The sequence below is a fragment of the Panthera leo genome, chromosome A1 (assembly GCF_018350215.1).
Source record: "Panthera leo isolate Ple1 chromosome A1, P.leo_Ple1_pat1.1, whole genome shotgun sequence".
NCBI classification, from domain to species: Eukaryota; Metazoa; Chordata; class Mammalia; order Carnivora; family Felidae; genus Panthera; species Panthera leo.
Window position 1 is genome coordinate 21576994 of NC_056679.1, and position 24835 is coordinate 21601828.

Consider the following 24835-nt stretch of genomic DNA (forward strand, 5'->3'; position numbering starts at 1 on the left):
CTCCCGGCCGCCGCCGGAAGCATGGGCGCGGGCTGGGAGCTGGGGGCTGCGGCGGGGCGCTCGCTGCTGCTGTGCGCCGCGCTGCTGGTCGGGGGCTGCGCGCTGGGCCTGCGCCTGGGCCGCGGGCGGGCGGCGGCGGACCGCGGCGTGCTCGCCTGGCTGTGCTATGACGCCCTGGTGCACTTCGCCCTGGTAAGTGCGGACGCCGCGGCTCTCGGGACCCTCCCCTCCCCGGTAGCGGGAGTTTCCGGTAGAGGGCCGGGACCCTTTGGCCGCCCCAAGCCCTGGAGCGCGAAGTCTGCGGAGACCCCGAAGGTGCTTGGAGGCCGCGATGCTTGCACCACCTCTCGGTTCCCTAGTCCGTAGAAAGCGCATCTTCCCAGGGGGCGCAGCCGTTCCTCTACCAAATTAAAAACAAGCGAACAAAAAATCTCTGAAAATTATTTCTGTACTGTGTTATGTTAGATTGTAAGCAGCCCAAAGGCCTTGGCTTTCTTGACTTGTAACCTGCACATTTGAACTGAAACTAATGGAGAGCGAGAGAGTTTTTGAATGCTCCAAAGAGAGCAAGGAGAGACGAGGAGGCGCACTGCGCAAAGTCCGCGAGCCTGTACCAAAACAAAAAAGCCCGGTGCCCTAAGAGTAATCACCGTGTTTTGGGTAATGACTGTATGCCAGGCACAGCGCTGTGTTTAATATTTCTGATCTTTACAATACCCTGTAACTTATTTATTGACCCTATTTTACAGAGGAGAAAGCAAGCCCTGGGAAGTTAGGTGACTTCACCGTGCCACCCACCTTGAGTTCTGACTTGAGTCTGGCTCCAAAGCTTGCACCCTTTGTATCAAACCGGGCTTTGAGAATCGTGTCCCTCAAAATTCAAACCACTTTATAAATAGCGAGGAGGTTAGTATTTAAGGGAATTCTATTGAAATGCCCCCTTCCACTATGCACACACTTTTTTTTAAGTTTTGTTTTTTTTTTAATAACTATGCCAAAATAGCTTTTTTGCAAATTTGACCTTGCTTAAATCTAGGCAGACCTGTGGTTGATGTGAAACCAGAGTCTATAGTATTAAGAAAGGAGAAAGCAAGATCTTTCATAATTATTTAGGTTTCTGAATGTTTATCAATTGGATACGTGCACATACCAGATGTTACTGGAATGCGAAATTCTTTCTTTCCTAATAGTTTACAAGTGGAAATAAGAGACAGCGAATAGTTCCTTCAACTCTTTTGTTTATGGAATTGACTTTCTAAGCTCTCGTTGGACACAGGGTCTCCCAAAGAACAGGGGCAGCGAAACAGGTGGCTAGGCCCGCTTAAAGAAAATGTATTATAACATATTTTAGACGTACAAAAATGTATAATAATACTAACACATATACCCATATGTCCATCACCTAGTTTAATAAAATCAAGTCTGCCTTTCAAGCACAGCCTTTTACAGGTAACACCAGGTACATCTCCATTTGTGGCAACTTGAGGTATATGACCCAATGCATGGAGTCGTTGCTCTGGTTTCCTCCCACCTTCTGTCCTGAAGGAAATGTCCCTCCCACAGCTCTTACTTTACCTGTCCCAACTGCAGAAGAGTCCACTGTATGAATGCACCGTACCTTAGTTTTTTAAAAAGTGCACATTTTCCCCCCATATTAGAATGACCAATGACATAAAACCACTGTGGGCTATTTTATTGATATTTTATGTCTGTGAAATTGGGATGTATCTTTTTTTCTTTTAATGTATATTTATTTTTGAGGGAGAGACAGAGTGAGCAGGGGAGGAGCAGAGAAAGAGGGAGACATAGAATTGGAAGCAGGCTCCAGGCTTTGAGCTGTCAGCATGGAACCTGACATGGGGCTCAAACTCATGAACTGTGAGATCATGACCTGAGCTGAAGTCGGACGCTTAACCAACTGAGCCACCCAGGTGCCCCAAAATTGGGATGTATCTTATAATTCATGATGAAATACGATAATTGAACCAGCTCATATTAATGGGTATGTTTCTATTTTGCAGTTTACACACAGTTCTTTGACTAGCATCTGTGTATACTTACCTTAGGGATCGGTGAGGGGGGCACTTGGATTAAGGTTGAGGCCTGCAAGAAAAACACATGCCCGTATTCTCTTTGGTCGGGAGTTTGCTGCACGAATACCGAGAAATGTGGCAGAGGCTAGGATTGGAAAATAGAGCCTCACGGAGAACTGAAACTACAACTCACTTATTCACACTGGAACCTGAGCTGCCTCTTCTTACCCCTTTAACTTTCTCAGAGGGGAGGAAATGTTTGGATTTGTTGGACACCATCAAATGCAGAGCTCCCGGTTCAACAGTGTTTCAAGCTAAGCATTCCCAGAGGGCACTTCAGCTCCCCGATGTCCAACTGGACTGTGGTCACCAGGGGCTGCCGCACTGGTCTTCAGTTCAGTTGGTTATGGCCAGGCTGATTTCCCACCAGTGCACCTGGAAGGAGCCATGGCAACATACATAAAGAAATCGGTGGTCTGGCTCACTGTTTCTCAGAGTTGGCCATGGCGTGTTGTGCACTGGTGCCTCCTGGTTTTTCCCCCTCATCTGCAATCTAAGTATAGCATTCTAGGCATGGCCAGGGCGCGGAGGAAGGATATGTATGCCTGTGTTTTGGGAAACACATCCTGATTGACTAGAACACAGGGTCTACCTGGGAAAGAAGTAAATTATCCTGATTGATTCCCCCACGTGCCACAGGGCAACACAGTGAGGAGGGCCCGTTGGTACCTGCCCATGCAATGGGTGCATTACCGGTGAGGAACTGCACACTTAGGCTCCCATCTCATATGGAGTTGCTGGTGACCTGCTCCTACCTCTCTGCGGAGAGTGTTTATCTTTACTCAGAATGTAAACAGATCTCTGGGGAGGAAAGGCAGGGTCTTTATCTTTACCACCCTGGAACATCTTGGGAGGGAGAGGTCTCTCCAGGCTTTACTACCTTGGAATGTCTCCTTATGTAAATATTCTTAAATTGGTGTAAATGCCTGTGCTCAGGGACCTCAGTCAGTGCAGGAATACGAGATATACACGGAGAATGCTCTCCCAGTGCAGTGCATGCTGGATTGCAAAGGATAGTTGAGGGGCAAGAAGATCAGCTAAAAACAATTGCAGTATTTTAGGAGATGAAAGAGGGCTGAGCTAAGGTGGTATTGGAAGTTAAAATGGGGAGGAGAGATAAATACGAGAGACCTTCCAGGGGAGAATGTTGTAGGTCACAGTGACCACTTCTACATCAGGGATGGAGATGATGTTGGGGTTTAGAATCTGGCTAACACGGATAATGTTGACAAGGTTAACGAAGACAGGAAGATCAGATATTAGAACTGTGAATCTGGGGTTCTGGTGTGTAGTTGAGGAGAAATGGTCAGAAGGCAGTTGAAAACCCAAGACAAGCTGGTGAGATGGATTCAGGGCAGAATGGAGAGAGTTGGACATTTTTACTGCGTTGGAGGAGACAGCAGGAAGCTCTGGGAGTGAGTGATTTCTGAGGAGAGAATAGAAAGGTGCAAACGCTGAGGAATGAGAGCAGAATCTTTAAGTGTCTAAAAATGTACATATATTTAACGAGTAGGAAGGGGAGACAGTGGACCGGACCAGTGGACCAGACCAAGAACCAGGATAGTGCTGGGCCCTGAGACCCAAGGGAAGGAATTTCAACATCACTGTTAATTGTTGTAGCACCACTTAAAAAAAAAAAATGGTGAGGGCTGAGCCAGAGCCTCTGGGTCCAGTGATTAAGAAGCTATTGGTAGGGGGCACCTGGGTGGCTCAGTCGGTTAAGGAACTGACTCGGTTTCAGCATGATCTTATGGTTCTTGAGTTCGGGCCCCGCATTGGGCTCTGTGCTGTTAATGCAGAGCCTGCTTGGGATCCTCTCTCTCCCTCTCTCTCCCTCTCTCTCCCTGCCCTTCCCCAGCTCTCTCTCTCTCTCAAAATAAATAAACTTGAAGAAGAAGAAACCATTTGTAGGGGCATCTGGCTGGCTCAGTTGGTGGAGCCTTTGACTTTTTGATTTTAGGTCATGAGTTCAAGCCCTGCATTGGGTGTAAAGTTTACTTAAAAAAAAAAAAAAGTCATTGGTAAACGTGGTATTGTTTGAGAAGCTAAAGACAAGGGCTTAGCAGGTGGGGTAGCAAAGACGTGGAGGCAGCCTATGAAGACCTCCAAGAGATTTGGTGGGAGGAGGAGGTGGGGGGTGTAGGCAGGGAGCTCAAGAGACATCGAGGGACCAGGCAGGAATCTTGGGTTCTGTCTGAGAGGGGAAGGTCTGGGAGCATCTGTGAGCAAGAACGTGGTCGAAGGAAGAGTGAAGGGGCAGAGAAGTGGGCTGTGTAGCACATGCTGTCTGGTGCGGTGCCTGCCTGCGTGAATTAACGCACAGCAGAGCTGAACCTGCCTCAGTCTACCACATGTCCTCGCAACAAACCCGTCTGACTAGTTCCTCCCACACTTCTGTCACTGAGAGCCTGACCGAGGCTTGTCCATCAGGGTGAGGGGCAGTTGTCACTGAAAACACGGCTTCAGTTGTCTCCATTCATTCTACCTTAACCCCCATGAGTCGTTCTTTAACAAGTCCTGAGTCCCAGTGGCTGCTCAAGTCCCTATTAATTTGTGTATTTTGGACATTACTCTTTTCCATTTAGCATCACCATCTGTTCCCACCTTCCACCACAATCACTTCAGCCTCCGACTCTTGGGATTCTAAAAATTTCTTCCTCCTCCTACTTGCTTTATCATTAGGTCTCAAGTTGCCTTTTAGCTCACAGTCTGTTACTGTCTCTGTTTTCCTTTTCCTCTTCGTTGGTTTTGTTCTAAGATGGATGTTGGTTTTGTTCTAAGATAGATACCCTCTCTGGTGAATGCATTTATAGCCTCCGTGCCGTTTGGCAGATCTGGTGAGTCACGGTTGGTCTTGCTATATATTAGTGGTGAAGCTTTGTGGTGGTTAATTTTCTGTGTCAACCTGGCTGAGCCGTGGCATGGCCAGTTATTCGCCCACGTGTTATCCTGAATGTTCTGCGAGGATGTTTTGGATAAGATGAACATTTATGGGGCGCCTGGCTGGCTCAGTCGGTAGGGCATGTGACTCTTGATTTCAGGGTCGCGAGTTCAAGCCCTATGTTGGGTGTGGAGCCTACTTTAAAATAAATACATTAATTAAATTAAATGACATTTAAATTGGTAGACTGAGCAAGGCAGATTGCCCTCCCTAAATGTGAGTGGACCCCATCCACTCAGCTGAAGGTCTGAATACAACAAAAAGGCTGACCTTCCGTAGAAGGAGCTAGAATGCCTCCTGGCTGACTGCCTTCGCACCGGTGCATTGGCCTTTTCCTCCTTCAGTCTCAAACTGACACAGTGGCTTTTTCTGGCTCTCAAGCCTGTATGTAGCCTTTGGACTAAAGCTACGTTGTCAGTTCTCCTGGGTCTCAGGCCTCCGGCCTCAGACTAAAACTACATCATCAGCTTTCCTGGGTCTCCAGCTTGCACTCACCCTGTGGGTTATGGCATTTGTCAGCCTTCATAATCCTATAAACCACTTCCTTAGACTCAGTCTCTTCGTGTGTGTGTGTCTGTGTGTATGCCCATCCACTGTTCTGTGTCTTGGGAGAACCCTAACACAAGCTTAGAAATGATGCCAAGTTGCAAGTCCAAAGAACAGCACCCATAGTGACCTGCTGGCCTTTTTCAGGGTGTGGGTGCACGGCCCTTGCAGTTCTGCAGACCAGAACTCAGTTTGTTTTCTAACGTCATTGCGTAAGACGTGCCACCTAGCAATAGGGACAGATGTCTGTGTAGCCACACCTCAGAATGAAATCCTGTTCTGGTGCTCCTCATGTCCACAAGATTGGAGTCCACCTGGGTGCCCGGTGCTGTGCTGGACACAGAGAGAACGGATGGCCTGTGTCCTCTCAGAACTTCGAGAGCAGCAGAGAATTTTTCCCTAGGTATTTCATACGGAGAATAACAGTTATTAATGTCACTCTCAGCGTAACCCATGTGAGAAATTTCTTTTGCAGGTAATGCTGGGAGAAGCTTAGTTTCTCCTTAAAAAATTGGTCCATTGCTGGGGCGCCTGGGTGGCTCAGTCAGTTAAGCGTCCGACTTTGGCTCAGGTCACGATCTCACAGTTCGTGAGTTCGAGCCCCGCGTCGGGCTCTGTGCTGACAGCTCAGAGCCTGGAGCCTGCTTCACATTCCGTGTCTCCCTCTCTCTCTGCCCCTCCCCTGTTCATGCTCTGTCTCTCTCTGTCTCAAAAATAAATAAACGTTTAAAAAAAAAAATAAACTCTATAATAACAAAAGAAGGTCTACGTATGTATCTTCTTACTGGCCTCCTGATCTGGATTCTCAATTTGTTTTTTGTATTTTTTATGACTGATATTTAGAAACTTTTAAGTACATTTTACCATTTAATTGAATGTCTTTTTGTAATTGACCTAAAATATAAGATGAAGTGTATAAATACTTCAAAAAATTTTAATGCAGCTAAAATTGATTTCCTTTGAAATGGAAGAGATGTTCTAGGGAAATACCATGTTGATTTTTTTTTTTTCCTTTTGTAACATGAAACACAGTTTGTAACTATTTGGTCTTCCTCTATCCCCAGTACCTGGCGTGGTGCCTGGTTTGTACCAGCCGTTCTAGAGAATTTGTTAATATTCAATGAATGGAAGAATGATTCCATCATTTTAATTTATAGTAGTTATCAGTCACATGTTAAGCCTCAAATAGCTCAAATATCTAAAAGGTTAGAATGTTTCTTCTGCGTCAGTCTTTTTAAAACAAAATTGGTGTAAATCGTTTTTTAAATTACTGTATTTTATTTTTATAAGGAGAGATAGAGAGTGCACACAAGTGTGATAAGGGAGAGAGAGAGAGAGAGAGAGGGAGAGAGAGAGAGAGAGAGAGAGAGAAAGAGAGAGGGAGAGAGAAAGAATTCCAAACAGGCTCCACGCCTAGCACGGAGCCCGACTCAGAGCTCAGTCCCACAAACCATGAGATTCATGACCTGAGCTGAAGTCAAGAGTCAGATACTTAACCAACTGAGCCACCCAGTGCCCATTTTTTAAAAATTTATTATTTTATTTTATTTTATTTTATTTTATTTTATTTTATTTTATTTTATTTTTAGAGAGAGAACAAGAGTGGTAGAGGGAACATTAGTTTAAATTGTGTATTCCCAGGATCGTTGCAAAACATATAACATTTACATATCCAAAAGGAAGAAGGTAAAACTAGCTAGAGATAATTATGGTTAGTATTCTTAAGAATAGTCTTCCAGAATTTATATGAAAATATATATCCAGATAAATGTTTTTCAGAGTTCTTTTTTATAAAAATGGGGTCATACTAATCATTCTCTGTTGCTTTTTTCACTTAACTGTGTTCAGTGACCATCCATATCACTATCTCTTGAACTGCCTCATAATTTTAAATAACTCCAGAGGACTATATTGTATTTTATTATAATCTGTTTAGCCAATCCTTAATTGTGGGACTTAAGGCTCTTTTCAGTTGCCGGCAATTATATAGAAGGCACTCTGTGCATTTTTCTGAACTTGTATAATTGTTTACCCAGGGTAAATCCTGAAAGTAGGGTTGATGGGTCTAAAGGAAAAGAGTTTTTAAAAACTCCAGAAAGATAGTGACCATTTATATTCCCATCAGCAACTTTCTCACACCTGGGCCAGTGCTAGGTGTCATTATTGAATCAGATACCTCTTTTGCCCTGGCTCAAGTCAGTTCTTGGTCTCATTTCACCCTTGACAAAATGTTCTGTCCAGCCACCACCATGGCAGCCAACTCTAACTTTGACTTTATTCGCCTCCCGGAGCAGGCAGCACCTGCTCTCGCCTCCTGCCCCAGGTCCCTTGGACGCAGCTGAGGTGTGAGATCCTTGAGACCCACTCACCTTCCACACACCTGCCATGGAATGAACCTTTGGCAGTGACATTTGGGAGCCCCGGGATCAGTTCTTCTTCCTCCCTTCCCCAGAGAAGGACTCCCTAGAGAAGCAGTAGTTCATACAGTCTCTGGAAAAATTCAAGATTGAGACAGCTAGCCTGTTACTGAGTGCTGCTACTAAGTTACTAAGCTCAGTAATGCTGCCTCAGACCTGGTTTGTCCATCTCTGTTTCATTCCCCCCCCCCCCCCACCTGCTTCCACCTTCCAGTCTCCCTGGGAGAACAATTCCCATAAAAGTAGTGGAACACAGTATAATGCTTTCCAGGGGACCAAAGCCAAGATATCCCTTCTCTCTTTTTTTTAAGTAATCTCTTCACCCTATGTGGGGCTCAAACTCATGGCCCCATGATCAAGAGTTATGTGCTCTACTGACTAAGCCAGCCAGGTGCCCTGATACACTTTTTCTTAACAGTTGTGTACTGTTCCTTAGCATGGATAATTGAACCGACTGTGCAACCTCAGGTTATGTCTAATTGCTTTTGCCACTAAAACCAGCCAAAAATCTATAATAAATTCCTAGAGCAGGTATCTTTACTTCTGTAGGATGTTTAATAGAACTGAAAACAATCAAAATAAATTGAATTGGCAAGCTCGCATCTTGTCCAGCAGTTGGAAATTCAACCTCAGGTAGTAGGGGTTTTCCTTTTTTTTGTAGGTTCTCATGAGATCCCAGGAGACTTACGTGATTCCCAGAAAAAAAGGAGTGTGTAACCTTTGCTCCGTCCTGATCACAGCTGATATCCTCACTGACGGAGCCCCATGCTTTCTAGAAGGCCAGCAAGCCTGCTGTTCTGTGCCAGGCTTAAAATAAGAATTTGAGGCTTAGATCCGTAGGGTCCACCTCCTAATAGCCTGTTTTTCTGTAGGGCTCATCTTTCCTTATTGATCTGAAAGGGATGTCACATGATAGTACAGATGATGTCACTCACATTTCCTTGTGCATGCTCTTCTGTTTGGCCGAGAAGGTGTCTCAGCTGCATTTGTGGACTAATCCATCCTTTTCCCACATATTATGCATAGATAAGTTGGGAGATTTTTAAAATGTGGTTACAGAGGCGACTGGGTGGCTCAGTTGGTTAAGCATCCAACTCTTGATTTCTTAGATCATGATCCTAGGGTCATGGATCAAGCCCCATGTCAGGCTCCATGCTGAGTGTGGAGCCTGCTTAAGATTCTCTCTCTCTCTCTCTCTCTCTCTCTCTCTCTCTCTCTCTCTCTCCCTCTCTCCCTCTCTCTCCCTCTCTCCCTCTCCACCTCTGTCCCCCTCTCCCCCTCCCTCCCTCTGCCTCTCTCTCTCTCTCTCTCTCTCTCTCTCTTTCCCTCTCTCCCTCTCTCCCCCTCTCCCCCTCCCTCCCTCCCTCTGTCCCTCTGTCTCTCTCTCTCTCTCTCTCAGATAAAAAAAAATAAGAAAATAAAAAATAAAATTTGGTTGTTTCATGAATCTTTTAGTTTCTGTTCTGTCCATACAGTTTCTATTACTTTAGCCTTATCCTGAATTGTATTTCTTTTTTTTTAAGTTTACTTATTTATAATCTTTATACCCAACGTAGGGCTCAAATTCACTACCCTGAGAGGAGTCCCATGCCCTACCAACTGCACTAATGAGGCACCCCAAAGGATAATCTCTTTTTTCCCTTTTTTTTATTGAAAAAAAAATTTTAGTGTTTTTCTTTATTTTTTAGAGAGAGAGAGACTGAGCGTGAGCAGGGGAGGGGCAGAGAGAGAGAGGGAGACACAGAATCCAAAGCAGGCTCCAGGCTCCAAGCTGTCAGCACAGAGCCATTAGCACAGAGCCCGATGCAGGGCTCAGACTCAGAAACTGCGAGATCATGACCTGAGCCAAAGTCAGACACTTAACCGACTGAGCCACCCAGGCATCCCTTCTTATTTTTTTAAGTAGGCTTCATGCCCAATATGGGGCTCGAACTCATGACCCCAAGATCAGGAGGCATACTCTGCCGACTGAGCCGGCCAGGTGCCTTCCTTATAGTGAACTTTAGTATCTATCTGACAAAGCAAACTTCTTACCACTCATTTTTAAACACTTTAAAATGAATTCTTCCACATGAATTTCAGATGAATTTGCCAGGTTCTGAAACTTGGTATTTTGGTTTGGGATTTTCTTTTTTTTTTTTTTTTTCAATATATGAAATTTATTGTCAAATTGGTTTCCATACAACACCCAGTGCTCATCCCAAAAGGTGCCCTCCTCAATACCCATCACCCACCCTCCCCTCCCTCCCACCCCCCATCAACCCTCAGTTTGTTCTCAGTTTTTAACAGTCTCTTATGCTTTGGCTCTCTCCCACTCTAACCTCTTTTTTTTTTTTTCCTTCCCCTCTCCCATGGGTTTCTGTTACGTTTCTCAGGATCCACATAAGAGTGAAACCATATGGTATCTGTCTTTCTCGGTATGGCTTATTTCACTTAGCATCACACTCTCCAGTTCCATCCATGTTGCTACAAAAGGCCATATTTCATTTTTTCTCATTGCCACGTAGTATTCCATTGTGTATATAAACCACAATTTCTTTATCCATTCATCAGTTGATGGACATTTAGGCTCTTTCCATACTTTGGCTATTGTTGAGAGTGCCGCTATAAACATTGGGGTACAAGTGCCCCTATGCATCAGTACTCCTGTATCCCTTGGGTAAATTCCTAGCAGTGCTATTGCTGGGTCATAGGGTAGGTCTATTTTTAATTTTTTGAGGAACCTCCACACTGTTTTCCAGAGTGGCTGCACCAATTTGCATTCGGTTTGGGATTTTCTTAAACCCATACATTAATTTGAGATTAAGTGATGTCTTTACAATACTGAGTCTCCTCTAAGAACTAAGTGGATCTCAATTTATTTAAATCTTTTGTTATAGTCTCTTAACATTCTTTTTTTTTAAATTTTATTTTAGAGAGAGCACGATCAGGGGAGGGACAGAGAGAGAGAGGGAGGGAGAATCCCGAGCAGACTCCATGCTCTCTGAGGAGCCCCACATGGGTCTTGATCTCATGATCCTGGGATCATGACCTGACCCGAATCAAGAGTCAGATGCTCAACCAACTAAGGCACCCCATCTTAAAATTTGCTTCTAAGGGTTTCTGGGTACCTCATTCAGTTAAGCGTCTGACTTCAGTTCAGGTCATGATCTCATGGTTTGTAAGATTGAGCCCCGCATTGGGCTCTCCACTAACAGTGTGGAGCCTGCTTGGGATTCTCTCCCTCTCCCTCTCTCTCTGTCCGTCCCCCACTTGCTCTCTCTCAAATAAACTTAAAAAAATTACTTCTAAGTATTCTTAGAGTTTTATTGCTACTATGAGATATTTTTCCTTTGTATTTTAACTGATTATTGCTATAAGTGAAAACTATTGAGTTATATCTATATCTATATAGTAACCAGCCACTTTTCTAAATTCTTGTTCTCCCCATTCCAGCTTTATTGAGTGATAATTTGCACACAATGAAACCCACCCATTAGGAGTACAGTTTGATGAGTTTAGTGAGTGTGCAGAGCTATGTGAGCACCATTACAGTCACCATATAGGACATTTCTGTCACTTTTTACGGAGGTTTCTCCCATCCCTTTGCAGATGTTCCCCGCCCCGACCTCTGGCACCAGGAAACACTGATCTGCTTTCTTGGCATTAACGTTTTACTCTTTCTAGAATTTCCTATAAATGAAATCACACAATAGGTAGTCTTTTATTTAGCTTAAGCTACTGAATATTGTCCCACTACATGGATATATCCCAATTTATGTATCTATTTACCAGTTAATGAAAAATGGTGCTGTTTCTAGTTTTAAATTTTTTTGAGTTTACTTATTTATTTTGAGAGAGAGAGAGAGAGAGAGAGCATGAACCGAGGAAGGGCAGAGACAGAGGGGGAGAGCAAGAATCCCAAGGAGGCTCTGCACCATCAATGCAAAGCCACCATCAACGCAGAGCCCAACGTGGGGCTCAAACTCATAAACCGCGAGATCATGACCTGAGCTGAAACCAAGAGTTGGATGCTTAACCAATGAGCCACCCAGCCCCTAGGCTAAACAGCCCCTAAACAGCCCCTAGGTGCTGTTTCCAGTTTTAGACTTTTATAAATAATGCTGCTATGAGTGTCTGTGTACAAGTCGTTGTGTGGGCATGTGTTTTCATTTCTCCTGGGTAAATGCCTGGGAGTGTGATTCTTTAACCAGAGTAGCAACTGCCAAACATTTTCCGAAGGGCTCTACGATGTCCATTCCCACCAGCAATGTTTCATTGTTCTAACTCGTCCACATCCTCACCAGCACTTGGTGTCTTAGTCTGCTGCAGCTGTTACAACAAAAATATCATAGACTGGTGGCTTACAGTACAGACGTTTATTTCTCATGTTTGAGACGCTTGAAAGTTCAAGATCATGCTGCTACCATGGTCGGGTTCTGGTGAGACACTTCATGGCTTGCGGATGGCTGCCTGTTGCTGAGTCCTGACATGGCTCAGACAGAGCCTTTGTCTCTCTTCCTCTTCTTATGAGGATGCTAATCCCATCATGGGGGCTGTACCCTCATGACCTCATTTAAACTCAATCATCTCTACAGGCCCCACCCCTAAATACCATCACATTGGGGGTTAGGGCTTCAGCAGATATATTTGAGGAGACACATTTGGTACATAACGCTTGGTATTGTTAATAATATAGAGAGATCCCATGTGCACTTTATCCAGTTTCTCTAATGATAACACCTTGCAAAATTACAGTATCACAATGAGGATATTGACAGGGACACAATCGGAAGGAAGAACAAGGGGCACATGCTCAGACATTTATGGAATTACAAATGTCAGCAACCCCCAAGCTCATCGCCCCCAGGTTCTCCTATGATTGGTCCAGCAATCAGTGTCTCCCCTTCACTTGTACCCTGTGTTTGAGCGGCCACTGCCATCACGGCAGCCCTGATCCTGCGGGGCTGAGGAAACTCCATGCCCCAAACCCAACCTGCTGGCAATGGCCAAGACCCGAGAGAATTGCCTTACCCCTCACAGTCCATCTTGAGGAAGCTTAGTGATAGCAGCCAAGGGCTCCAACAAGGAGGTGGCATCAAAGGTTTGATAGCCCCATACGCTCCCACACCGGAAGAGCTGTGGCCGTTTAAATGCTTTGCACAGCCTAGCTGAGTGGGTGGGCACCTTCTCAAAAGAGGGAGCCAGCGGCAGGATGCACATGATTCTCCTTCCCGATGCAGAGAGCTGCTCTGGAGCTGTAGGCACCTCTCCACGTTCTCGCTGGGCCACCCCCTCACCCTGCCACCTTTTGTCCCCCATGGTGGGGTGACCAACAGTCCCCGTTTCCCAGGGACTGAAGGCGTTCCTGAGATGGGGGGGGGGGGTTCACCCTACCTGCTGTCTCTTTCACTTTTGACCTCCAAACCTTTCCTGTGTCTCCTTGTCTTCCTGTTCTAGCTCTTTGTCCTGCCTTCTCCCTCCAGAAAATCTGACTCCAGAAAGTCTTCTGTCATCTACCCAAAACTGCCAAGGGTAAAGAAATAGTGATTTGAAGATATCTAACAGCATTGTTTATATTTAAACTGAGGCAGAACAGCCATTTTTTTTTAATAATACAAAAAGAAGGGAATTAGAAGAAAGAAGAAAGCTGGTTTATCCCAAGTCTTGGAATGATTAGTTCCTTGTGGGAAAAGAGCTTTTTACATATTCTGGGTTTGTGCGGGCAAACACACACACACACACACACGCACACACATGCACACACATGCACACACACACCCCTCTGAGAGAAACCCCTGAGGCAGATTTCATCACTATTTTCTGGTTATCATTATATTCAGTATTGCCCCAACTCTTTGTGAGCTCTCTATCACGATGGACCACAGGCTTTTTCTGGAGGGGTGTCAGGGAGTTACTGCCTCTCTTGCAGAAGCTGTGAGTCCCTTGGGGACAAAGACTATTACTTTCCCACCTTTGCATCTTCAAAGATGCACTGCCTGGCTGCATAGTTCATTTGCAAAACTGATTTCATCCCAAAGACCTCAAGATGTTTTATGACCATCAGCTCCATTAGCCAAATGAAAAGCAAGTTGGCTAGAGTGATGCTTTCCACTGGAGAATTTGTTTCTGCCCTTCCAAAATCACGACCCCAAATCACAACCACTTTGTGGAAGAGATTCAGAGAAGCTTTTGTGTTATTCGAGATTTTACTTGCATGGTATTCCTGTTAGTGAAGCTCTTTGGGGCAAGAACCTCTGCATTTATTTACTCAAGCTAGTTCAAGTGATGGATGGGCACACAGGGCAACTCATGGAAATGCAGCAGAAACTGAGATGTAGCTGGGCCACTGGAGGTTGGTTCTGATTCACAAGCAGCTCTGCGTTAAGGTAACTTAACTGCCTTATGGCTCCCCTCTAGGTTTGCTTCTCTTTCTGTTACTTGCTGGCTTTCTCGCCCTTTATTCTTTTTGTGTATCCCATAGCATCTACTCATATGCATGTATTTTTGGTTGAATTGTGTCCTCCCCTCAACAGAACATGTTGGAGTCCTAACCCTCAGTACATCAGAATGTGGCCCTACTTAGAGATGAGGTCTTTACACAGGTAGTTAAATGAGGCCATTAAGGGTGGGCCTTCATGCAGTATGACTGGTGTCCTTTTAAAAAGGGAAATTGAGGGGCACCTGGGTGGCTCAGTCAGTTGAGTGTCAGACCTTTGATTTTGGCTCCAGTCATGATCTCACGGTTCGTGGGTTCGAGCCCCACATCAGGCTCTGCTCTGACACCTTGGGGCCTGTTTGGGATTCTCTTCTGCACCTCCCCCTCTCTTGCACGTGTGCACTTGCATTCTCTCTCTCAAAACAAATAAATAAACTTTAAAACAAAAACAAAAAGGGGAAGTCAGGACCCAGAGACACAAACACGTTCCATGTAAAGATGAAGGCAAAGATCAGGGTGATGCTTCTACAAGCCACAGAACACCAAGGATTGCAGGCAAACCCCTAGCATCTTGGAGAAGTTCTGGAATGGGAAGTTCTGGAATACGCTCTCCCTCAAAACCCTCAGAACGAACTAGCCGTGCTGACACGTTGATCCTGGACATCCGGCTTCCAGAACTGTGAGGTGGTAAGCATTGTTCTAAGCCATGCAGCTTGTGGTACCTTATTATAGCAGCCCTAGCAAATACTACACCTTCCTTCCTCATCCATGCTTCCTTGTAACTTGAGTTTATTCATAATGTCAAGTTGCTGTCCGCCTCTCATGACCTCTCCTACATACTTGCCTTCAGAATCAGTTTGGATTCACTCCCCTGTTTGTCAGTTTCTGTTCCAGAGAGTTAAGAATGTCACTGGCCCAGCCTGTCCCTGTTTGAATGTGGCTTTTTAGATAGGCCGCTTCGTAGGCCAGCAGCCAGCTTGTGAGTTGTCTGTTCTGGAGTCCTGTCATCCCTCCTTGTCCTCTGGCTCAGTCACCTCTAGCCAAAGCAGTGCCTGTCACTGTGTAAACCACAATTTCCCACGGCTGTCCACTCTCTGGGGACTGGGGGTAGCCTGGGCATGGCATGCATCATGATGAACACATCTAAAGAAATGCCCAGTACCATGTATGGAGAACAAGAAAGCCACCTCGGTCTAGGAAGGGGCTCAAGGGGCCAATAAGTCCCATATCCCCCTTGAAATAGGTATTTTACCAATAACCCAGACAGATATAGGTTGAAAACTTTCAGCCAATACCAGCTTTCCAGAATTAAATGGCTCTGGTGATAAGAAAATTCTTCCTTATGGTGAGGTGAAATTAGTCTCCTTAGGACTTCTCTTCACTGGTCCTAGTTCTGCCCTATGCAACCCAAAAGGAAGTAGAATCCCCTGTCCACACTGCAGCGCCCCCTAGTGTCAGTGCATTCCACCATTTCTCCTGACCTGGTTTCCTGGCGCTTTTCTGTCCTCATTACTCAACACTGTTCCAGAGGGATCTGACTGTTACTCAGGAAGCCTGGGTCCAGGAGGGAAGGTAGAAAGATTATGGGTTTAGAGGTCTAACAGATGCACTCTTGAATGCTGGCTCTGCCATTTACCAGCTGTGAAATTCTGAACAGTACCTTTTCCCTACCACAAATCCTTTCTGTAAGGAGGAAGGGGAAGAAGGAAAGAAATTTTCTGTCTGTGTTTCCTTATTGTCTTCATATGTTTGGGCTGCTATGACAAAATACCACCGATTGAGTGGCTTATAAACAAAAATTTATTTTTCTCAGTTCAGGAAGCTGGCAGTCTGAGATCAGGCTGCTGTCATGGCAGGTGAAGGCCCTCTCTCTGGTGTCTGGATGGTGCCTTCTTGCTGTGTCCTCTTGGTGGAAAGGCTAGGGATCTCCCTGGAGCCTCTTTCATAGAGTCATTAATCGCATTCAGGAAGGCTCTACCCTCATGACCTGAGCAGCTCCCAAAGGCCCCAACTTCTATATCATCATCTTTGGGAATTAGAATTTCAACACATGCATTTGGGTGGGACACATTCACACCCTAGCATTTACCTATAAAGTATGGAAATATTTTCTTCAAAGCATTGTCATGAGGATTAAATAGAGCTTTGTAATGGGGCAGTGTTTCTCAAACTTGAATGTGCATAGGAATCACCCCAGGGATCTTTTCACAGTGCAGATTCTGATTCCATAAATCTAGGTCTGAAATTCTGCATTTCTAACAAGCTCTTGGGAGATGCCCAAGTTGGGATTCACGAGCCACATTTGAATTGCAAGGATGTAGGACACTTGGCATGATGCCTGGCACTTAGCAGAGTTCAGCAAAGGTTGATTCTGTCTTCTTCTGTCCTTTTCGTGACCCCTCTCGCCATACTCTGTCCTAGGATTAACTTTTAATTTTCATCCTGTCCCTGTGTAATAAAGTAACAATGCACTTGTCCAATTGAGATAAGCCTTGGAAAGTTTCCTTTCAAATCCTTAATCTGAGGAATAACTGTGTTGGCAGGGAAGGGCATATTCTTAAAAGATGTTTTCAAGTTCTAAATGAAACACTAAGCTGCCTCGATGTGGGCACAATAGAACTTTCGCGGGTTCTGAAAAGGCCAGCGCTGTCCTCCATTAATACCAGGCGGCAGTGCGTCTGCACCGGCAGGTTCCATCAAACAGAAGTCATCATGTCATTAAGGGGACGACAGCTGGGCAGCATAGATTTATGAAGTCACCAAAGCCTTGTCATCCAGGTCCATAGGAGGCTGAGCAGCTGATCCTTCCAGAAACAATGATGGGTGCTGTTGCCGTGACATGGAAAAATCAAGTCTGATTAGGCTGAGATTTTGTGAATCTGAATAGGAAATGCTAATAAATTTTGACAGGATTTACATAGTGATTCTATTCTGTTCCACTTTAGTCTCCCACCCTTAATAATGAATGTTGTTCTGTTTTCTTTGGCTCTTCATTCAAACAAGCTAAAAACAAAAAGCTTGCAAATACATTAGAATACGAATTTAGCCTTTACAAATACTAGTACAAATTACAAAAAAAAAAAAAAAGAAAGAAATTTGGATTCTTTTTCTTTCTTCTTTCTTTTTTTTTTAATGTTTATTTTGGGGAGAGAGAGAGAACAAGCGCACTAGTGGGGGAAGGGCAGAGAGAGAGGGGGACAGAGGACCTGAAGTGGGCTCTGTGTTGACAGCAGCAAGCCCAATGTAGGACTCGAACTCCCGAACCAACCGTGAGATCATGACCTAAGTCAAAGTCAGAGGCGCAACTAACTAAGCCACCAGGTGCCCCTCTTTTTTTTTTTTTTTTTAATTTCTGTGAAGCCTTTTTTCCCCCCAGTAAATTTTCTTTTAAATATTGAAATAGTAAATTGAGTATTTTCTCTAAAGTGGTCATTGAATTACAGAGAGCAGTAACTTGCAGAGCCCAAACTTTTTTTGTTTTTATCTGAGCTTTGACTTGTAGTAGTTGTCTGAAAGCCTACAAAATACCGTGGTTATAATCACATGTCTGTAACACCTTAAATGAAAATTGACACTGGCTGTGGTTACTTTTATTTGCCATGATACGTCTTAGCTTTTAAGTTGATTTTGTTAGCAGCACAATTAGATTTATAGTTCCAATCATGTTTTAGAGCATCTAATAGGAACTTTTGTATGTTTTGAAACCAGAAATCCTGATCCACAGAACTTGAACATTTAAATAAACAAACACTGGGGCGCCTGGGTGGCTCAGTCGGTTAAGCGTCCGACTTCGGCTCAGGTCATGATCTCGCGGTCTGTGAGTTCGAGCCCCGCATCGGGCTCTGTGCTGACAGCTCAGAGCCTGGAGCCTGCTTCAGATTCTGTGTCTCCCCCTCTCTCTGACCCTTCCCCGTTCATGCTCTGTCTCTCTCTGTCTCAAAAATAAATAAACATTAAAAAAAATTTTTTTAAATAAACAAACATTGTGGAATTTTCCTCATCGCTATAGTTTCACTATAGTTGAAATTTTCAATTGTATGGTTGGAATTTTCACTATAGTTGAAAAATTAATAGCAGGAAGAAGATATTTTCAACATTTATTGCTTTATGGTAACCTACACATGGAAAGGCTCCCGAACACTGCCATGAAGCTCAGCAATGGTGTCTCAGGGGAATGAGATTGGGGGTCAGGAGGGAAAGAGTTGTACCTTTCACTTTATACCTTTTTATTTAGTTCTTTTTTTAAACTTTCATTATGTATCCCTTTAATAATATTTTTTAGTAATTAAAATAGTAAAGGTGCACCACCAGAAGAAATGTCATAGAATTAGCATGTGATCCAGTAAGCCCACTTTTACATAAATATCCAAAGAAATCGAAACCAGGGGCTTAGATACGTGCACATAGCAGTATTATTCACCGTAGCCAAAAGGTGGAAGCAACCTAAATGTCCATCAGCAGATGAGCAGACCAACAAAATGTGGTGTATGCATACAGTGGAATGTTATTCAGCCTTAAAAAGACATGCAATTCTGGTACATGCCACAACACAGGGAAGCTTGTGGACATTATGCCAGGTGAAATAAGGCAGTCACAAAAAGATAAATATTGGGTGATTCCACTTATATGAGGTACTTAGAGAAAAAGTAGAGTGAAGGTTGCCAGGGGCCAGGGGTAGGGGGAGAATGAGGAGTTATTCAGAGTTTTACAGAGTTACACAGAGTTTCAGTTCGGGAAGACTCAGTTATGGAGGGAGATAAATGGTGATGGTTGCACAAGAATGTGAATGTACTCAACACCACTGAATTGTATACTTAAAATGGTTAAAATGGTAAATTTTATGTCTATTTAACTACAGTAAAAAAAAAAAATTTTTTTTTTGTTTTATTTACATTCTTTTTAGGGGAAAAAAAGCCAGGCCTGGGTACTCAAGACAGAGGAGCTGTGCATGCTCAGGCCTGGAGGAGTAAAAACCAGCCTGAGGCCTTCTGAGAACACAAGTATAAGTGCCCTCAGCCCTGGCAAGGGAGCCCAAGGGGAGGGTCGGGGGCTCATCACTGTTTGGCTACAGTGCTGGGCAGGGCAGAGTCTGGACCCACCAGGCCTCACAACGGCCTGCCCTTCGTACCCCTGGGCTACTATCCCTATCCTTCCTTCCATCTCTAAGCCTGCCTGCCAAGGCACAGCTCTAGGACTGCCTCCTCCTGGAAGTCTTCCCTGATTGTCCCAACCATAGGCCCCCTCATCGTTTCCCAGTCTATATTGAATTAGAAGTTGGTGTTACTCAGCTAGATAAGCTCTCTGAGGCCAGGGCCCAGGCTATTCTAAATTAAAAAAAAAAAAAAAAAAAAAAAAAAAAAAAATTAAATTAAATTTTAAAAAGTCCTGGCAATTGATTAAAAAAAGTTATTCAATTAGTAATGTTATTCTTTCTTCCATGTCTCTTGTTCTACCTGTCTGATTTTTTTAATTAAATTTTTTTTGGCAGGGGGAGGTAATTGTAGATTCACATGTGATTATAAGAAATAATACAGAGAAAGCCCATGTACACTTGGCTTAGCTTTCCCCAGTGGTAACATTTTTCAAAACTATAGTGTAGGGGTACCTGGGTGGCTCATTCGGTTAAGCATCTGCCTCTTGATTTCGGCTCAGGTCATGATCTTGAGGTTCGTGAGATTGAGCCTTGCATCCAGCTCTGCACTGACAGTGAAGAGTCTGCTTGGGATTCTCTCTCTCTTCTCTCTCTGCCCCTCCCCCAACTCTCTCTCTCTTTCAAAATAAATACACTTTAAAAAATGTTAAAAAAAAAAAACCCGATAACATGTATAATATCGGTCATTGACGTTGGTGCAGTCCACTCATTCAGATTTCCCTGGATCCACTGGCACATGTGTGTGTATTAAGTTCTGTATCATTTTATCAACTGGGTAGTTTCAAGTGTCTACCACAACAGGATATCAAGCAGTTGCAACACCACAAGGATACCTAGTGTTTTCCTTTTGTATCAACTATCAACTCCCCCCACCTCCTCCAGCCACTAACCCCTGGCAACCACCAATATGTCCTCCATTTCTAAAATTTATCATTTCAAAAAGCGTTATATAAATGGAGTGAAAGGGGCACCTGGATGGCTCAGTCGGTTAAGCGTCCGATTCTTGGTTTCAGCTCAGGTCTCGATCTCACAATTTGTGAGTCTGAGGCCCGCATCAGGCTCTGCCCTGGCAGTGCTGAGCTTGCTTGGGGTTCTCTGTCTCCCTCTCTCTCTCTCTGCCCCTCCCACTCTCACTGTCTCTGTCTCAAAATAAATAAATTTTGAATGGATGAATGAATGAATGAATGAATGAATGGAATCAGAGAGTATATAGTCTTTTGGAGTTGGCTTTCTTCACTCAGCAAATCCCCTGGAGATCCATCCAGGTTGTTGAGTGTATGTATCAATAGTTGATTCCTTGTTACTGCTTGGGAGTGCTCCAGTATGAATGGACTGAGGTTTGTGTAACATTCACCTGTTGAAGGACATCCAGCGTTAAGCTATTACAGATAAAGCCACTGTGAACATTTGTGTGCTTGTTTTTGTGTGAACATAAGTTTTTGTTTTTCTGGGATAAGTGCCCAAGAAAGTTGTTGGGTCCTATAGTAACTGCGTACTTCATTTTAGAAAAAACTTCCAGACTCTGGTTTTCCAGAATGGTATCATTTTCATCCCACCAGAAATGTGATCCACATCCTTGTCAGTATTTGGTGTGGTCACTATTTTTTATTTTGCCATCCTGATGGGTGAGTAGTACTAACTTGTTGTGGTTTTAATTGGCATTTCCCTGTCCGCTAATGATGTGGAACATCTTTTCATGTGTTTGCTGTCTGTATATCCTCTTTGGGGGAATGTGTCTTCATTTCTTTTGCCCATTTTCCAAATGGATTGTTTGGGTGGTAGTGGTGGTTTAACTGTTACTCCCCCCCCCCCTTTATTTCTTATTCTTTTAGTAAACATTTGTCAGCATGTACATCTATCAGGCATTTGGGATACAGAGATAAAAGAAAAAGACTTTTCCCTAAAGGAACTGACAGTTTTGAGGAAGAGATAAGCAAGCAGGTTTCTATATAGGAGAGGCACCCACTTCCCACGAAGAGAATCAGGGAAGCCTTGCTTCCTGGAAGAGGCAGCATCCAATCAGCATGTGGAGGCATGAATATATTTTTTATACTTTACATATATTATAGCTGACCCTTGAAGTCATGAGTTGTACTGCACAGGTCCACTTACATGTGGGTTGTTTTGATAAATACGGTACAATACTGTAAGTGTTTTTTCCTTATGGTTGTCTTAATAATTAATTTTCTCTGGCTCACTTTATTGTCAAAATATAGTATATAATACATATGGCATGCAAAATATGTGTTAATCAATTGTTTATGTTATCAGTAGGGCTTCCAGTCATCAGTAGGCTGTTGGTAGTTAAGTTTTTGGAGAGTTAAAAATTATATATGGATTTTTGACTGCACAGGGATTGGTGCCCCTAACCTGTGTTGTTAAACAGTCAGCTGCATACTGCCATTACATTTGAGACATTAATATAGTAAGAAATATACAGTGCCTTCTAAAAGCCCCTCAAGGTATCTTTCTAAGTAATTCGTTATATGAACTTGTCATTAATTCAAGATTAGCAAACGCTGGACACAAAATATCATCCTGGGTTCTTAACGATTCTAAGATAAGACAACATCCCAGACCCTAAAGATGTCTGATCCAATGAGGACGGGAGATCCATAACCAGCAGACAGTTGACTATAGAAGCACAAACTTAGGAACACAGGAGATTGAGAAATTCATCACTAAGAGGTTTGGGAAGATCTCTTGGAGAGGAAGGATTTGAGCTGGCATTTGAAAAAGTAATAGAACTTAAACAGGTAGATATAAAAGGGAGAAATTTTGTTAAACACTCATAGGTCCCTGCTTGTTATAGATTGCCAGATCCCCATCTTGTTCTTACTCACAGAGTTGCTTCTGAGGAAAGGTCCTGGACCTAATGCCAGAGTCTGTGTTTTACTAATGCTCCAGTTAAACAGATTGTGACTGGAAGTCATGTCTAGTTTTAGGATGAGATCCACAATCTAATTTTAGGAGGTCCTTTATCTTATAGATAGATGGACTGAGCCCTATAGAGGGTCAAATTCAGCCCAGCCTTATTGCTCCCACTGGCCAGACCAGTGGCTGTATTTTATCTAGAAAGTCCCCAGGCCAAGCCAGGGAAGTGGTGTGTATTTCCTGCTATGTTTCTGCTAAAAAAAAAAAAAAAAAAAAAAAAAAAAAAAAATTGGTGAAAATAAAGTGTTTCAAAGTGGATGGGGAGTACTTCTTATTTTTAAACATTGCTGTTTATCTCCTATGTAATTTTTTAAAATCTCCTTTAAAGAATATAATGTTTACATATACTCTGAGGTAAACCCCATTTACCAAGTAAGTAACGTAACAAAACAAACCAACTTTAAAGCTTCTGTTTGGCAGGGATTAGCATGGGTAAGAAAATGGAAGATATTAATGAGATGGGGAGAAAATCAGATTTCTTCTCTCAGTCAGAGAAAAGAAAGGCAATTACAAACTGTAATGTAAACAAAAATATAAGAAAGTCAGGGCCCAAATATGTAGCAAACTAAAATATAGCATGATTTTGAGAAATTTGTGAGTGTAATAAGGGATATTCCAGCTGCCACATTCTTCTTAAATGACAAGTCAAAATACTCAATCTGGAGAGAGAGAAGTTGCAGCCCTTTGCAGTGAATGACGTTTACATAATCACCATGTTGTAAATGCTGTTGATTTTCAGCCTTTAGAATCTACATATAAATAAAATAGGAAGACAAAAAACGTTTACAGAACAAGAATGGAAATGTAATCAATCTCAGCAATGTACAAAGTAGACAGGAGTGGGGCACTGGAAATGGGGAGAAAAGAAGAAAGCATGGTGGGGGCTAGCATTCTCCTCCCAGATGCTGTGCAACACTGATGAGTAAGTTGAGGTTTTAAGTTTACTACTTAAGTGACAAATTTGGGTAACTAATGGAAGAATTAAAGAGAATAATATAGCTATTTGAAAGGTTTAGGACATGCCACTCTAAGCTATGCCACTTTGGCATATTGATTATTTTGAGTGGAAGGCAATTGGAAAGCAGCAGATGTGGGAAGGCTTTCTACCTTAGGCTTTCTGGCCTCCTCCTTTCTACCTAAAATCAGATCGTTAAATTTCCCATGAGAAAGGTGCCCTCTCTGTACCAGGAAGAGAAGAATGTTCTTATCACCGGAGACTGGGAGTCGATGCTGAACTGGGCCTCTACAAACAAACCTACTAAAATAACCCTTATCTTCCATTAGTTTCCCTCATATATTTCTTAGTCACTTTCCCACAATTTACTGTCCCTAGTCCAAGCCCCTTTGTCTTGTCACATCTCCATAATTTATTGTTCTTTGTGTAAAAAAGTATATAAACCTTTTGGCCTAATAGCTTCTTTGGGTCTTTGTTTTCCTTTTAAGGACTTCCATGTTCATGTAGAAATATTAAATAAAACTTGCGTGCTTTCCTCCTGTTAGTCCATCATGTCAGTTAATTCTTAGGCCAGCTCCTGGGTCTAAGAGCGCAGAAGGAAGGTTTTCCACCCCTATGCTGTCCAAAAACCTGTAGAGTGTGGGGAAGCAGAGGGTAGACATCTATTAAATCATAGTTTTTCAGGATTGGCAGCTAATTGAGAATGTCTAAAGAAATAGCAGTGTCAAGTATATTGTGAGTTAGGACAATAATCCCCAGAACTAAATACAGAAGTGGCTCTAAATGGTAAACTCTGGGAAGCAGCACTATAAGTGAGCAGGGAATAGGGAGAGATACGATTTTAATGTCATATAAGCAGTTGCATTGATAAAAAAGAAATGGGAAAAAAAAGTTGTATTGACCAGCAATAAAATTTGTTCAAAGGAGGGACCCCTGGGTGGCTCAGTCGGTTAAGTGTCTGACTTCAGCCCAGGTCATGATCTCCTGGTTTGTGAGTTTGAGCCCCACATCGGGCTCTGTGCTGACAGCATGGAGCCTGCTTCAGATCTCCTGCCTTGCTCTCTCTGCTCCTCCTCTGCTTGTGCTCTCTCTCTCAAAAATAAATAAACTTAAAAAACATTTTTTTTAATTTGTTCAAAGGAGCAGCATGCCAGTCAGATTCCCCAGTGAATTCTAATTAATTAGTTTTGAAATTTTAAGCAAAGAAACATTTCGGTGATAGAAAAATACTAAGTGTGATTGCAGGTATTTTATTACCTAAAATTTAAAATGTAGCCTGTAAGTGTTTTAATTTTCCTAAATTTGCCCTATGTGCAGGAAAAAGAATTATTTCAGATCTGATACAGATAGGTGAATACCACTTTTGTTAAGAGAGATCT

At 43.3% G+C, this 24835-nt stretch overlaps 1 protein-coding gene across 1 annotated transcript in view; it reads left to right on the forward strand.

Moving 5' to 3' along the window:
- Window positions 1-21: 21 nt before the first annotated feature.
- The window catches only part of EBPL (EBP like), a 33172-nt gene continuing 8358 nt past the window's right edge, over window positions 22-24835 (forward strand). Inside the window, exon 1 of the mRNA XM_042911585.1 lies at window positions 22-192. Within this exon, the coding sequence (XP_042767519.1) occupies window positions 22-192 (171 nt within the window). The remainder of the gene's footprint in view (window positions 193-24835) is intronic.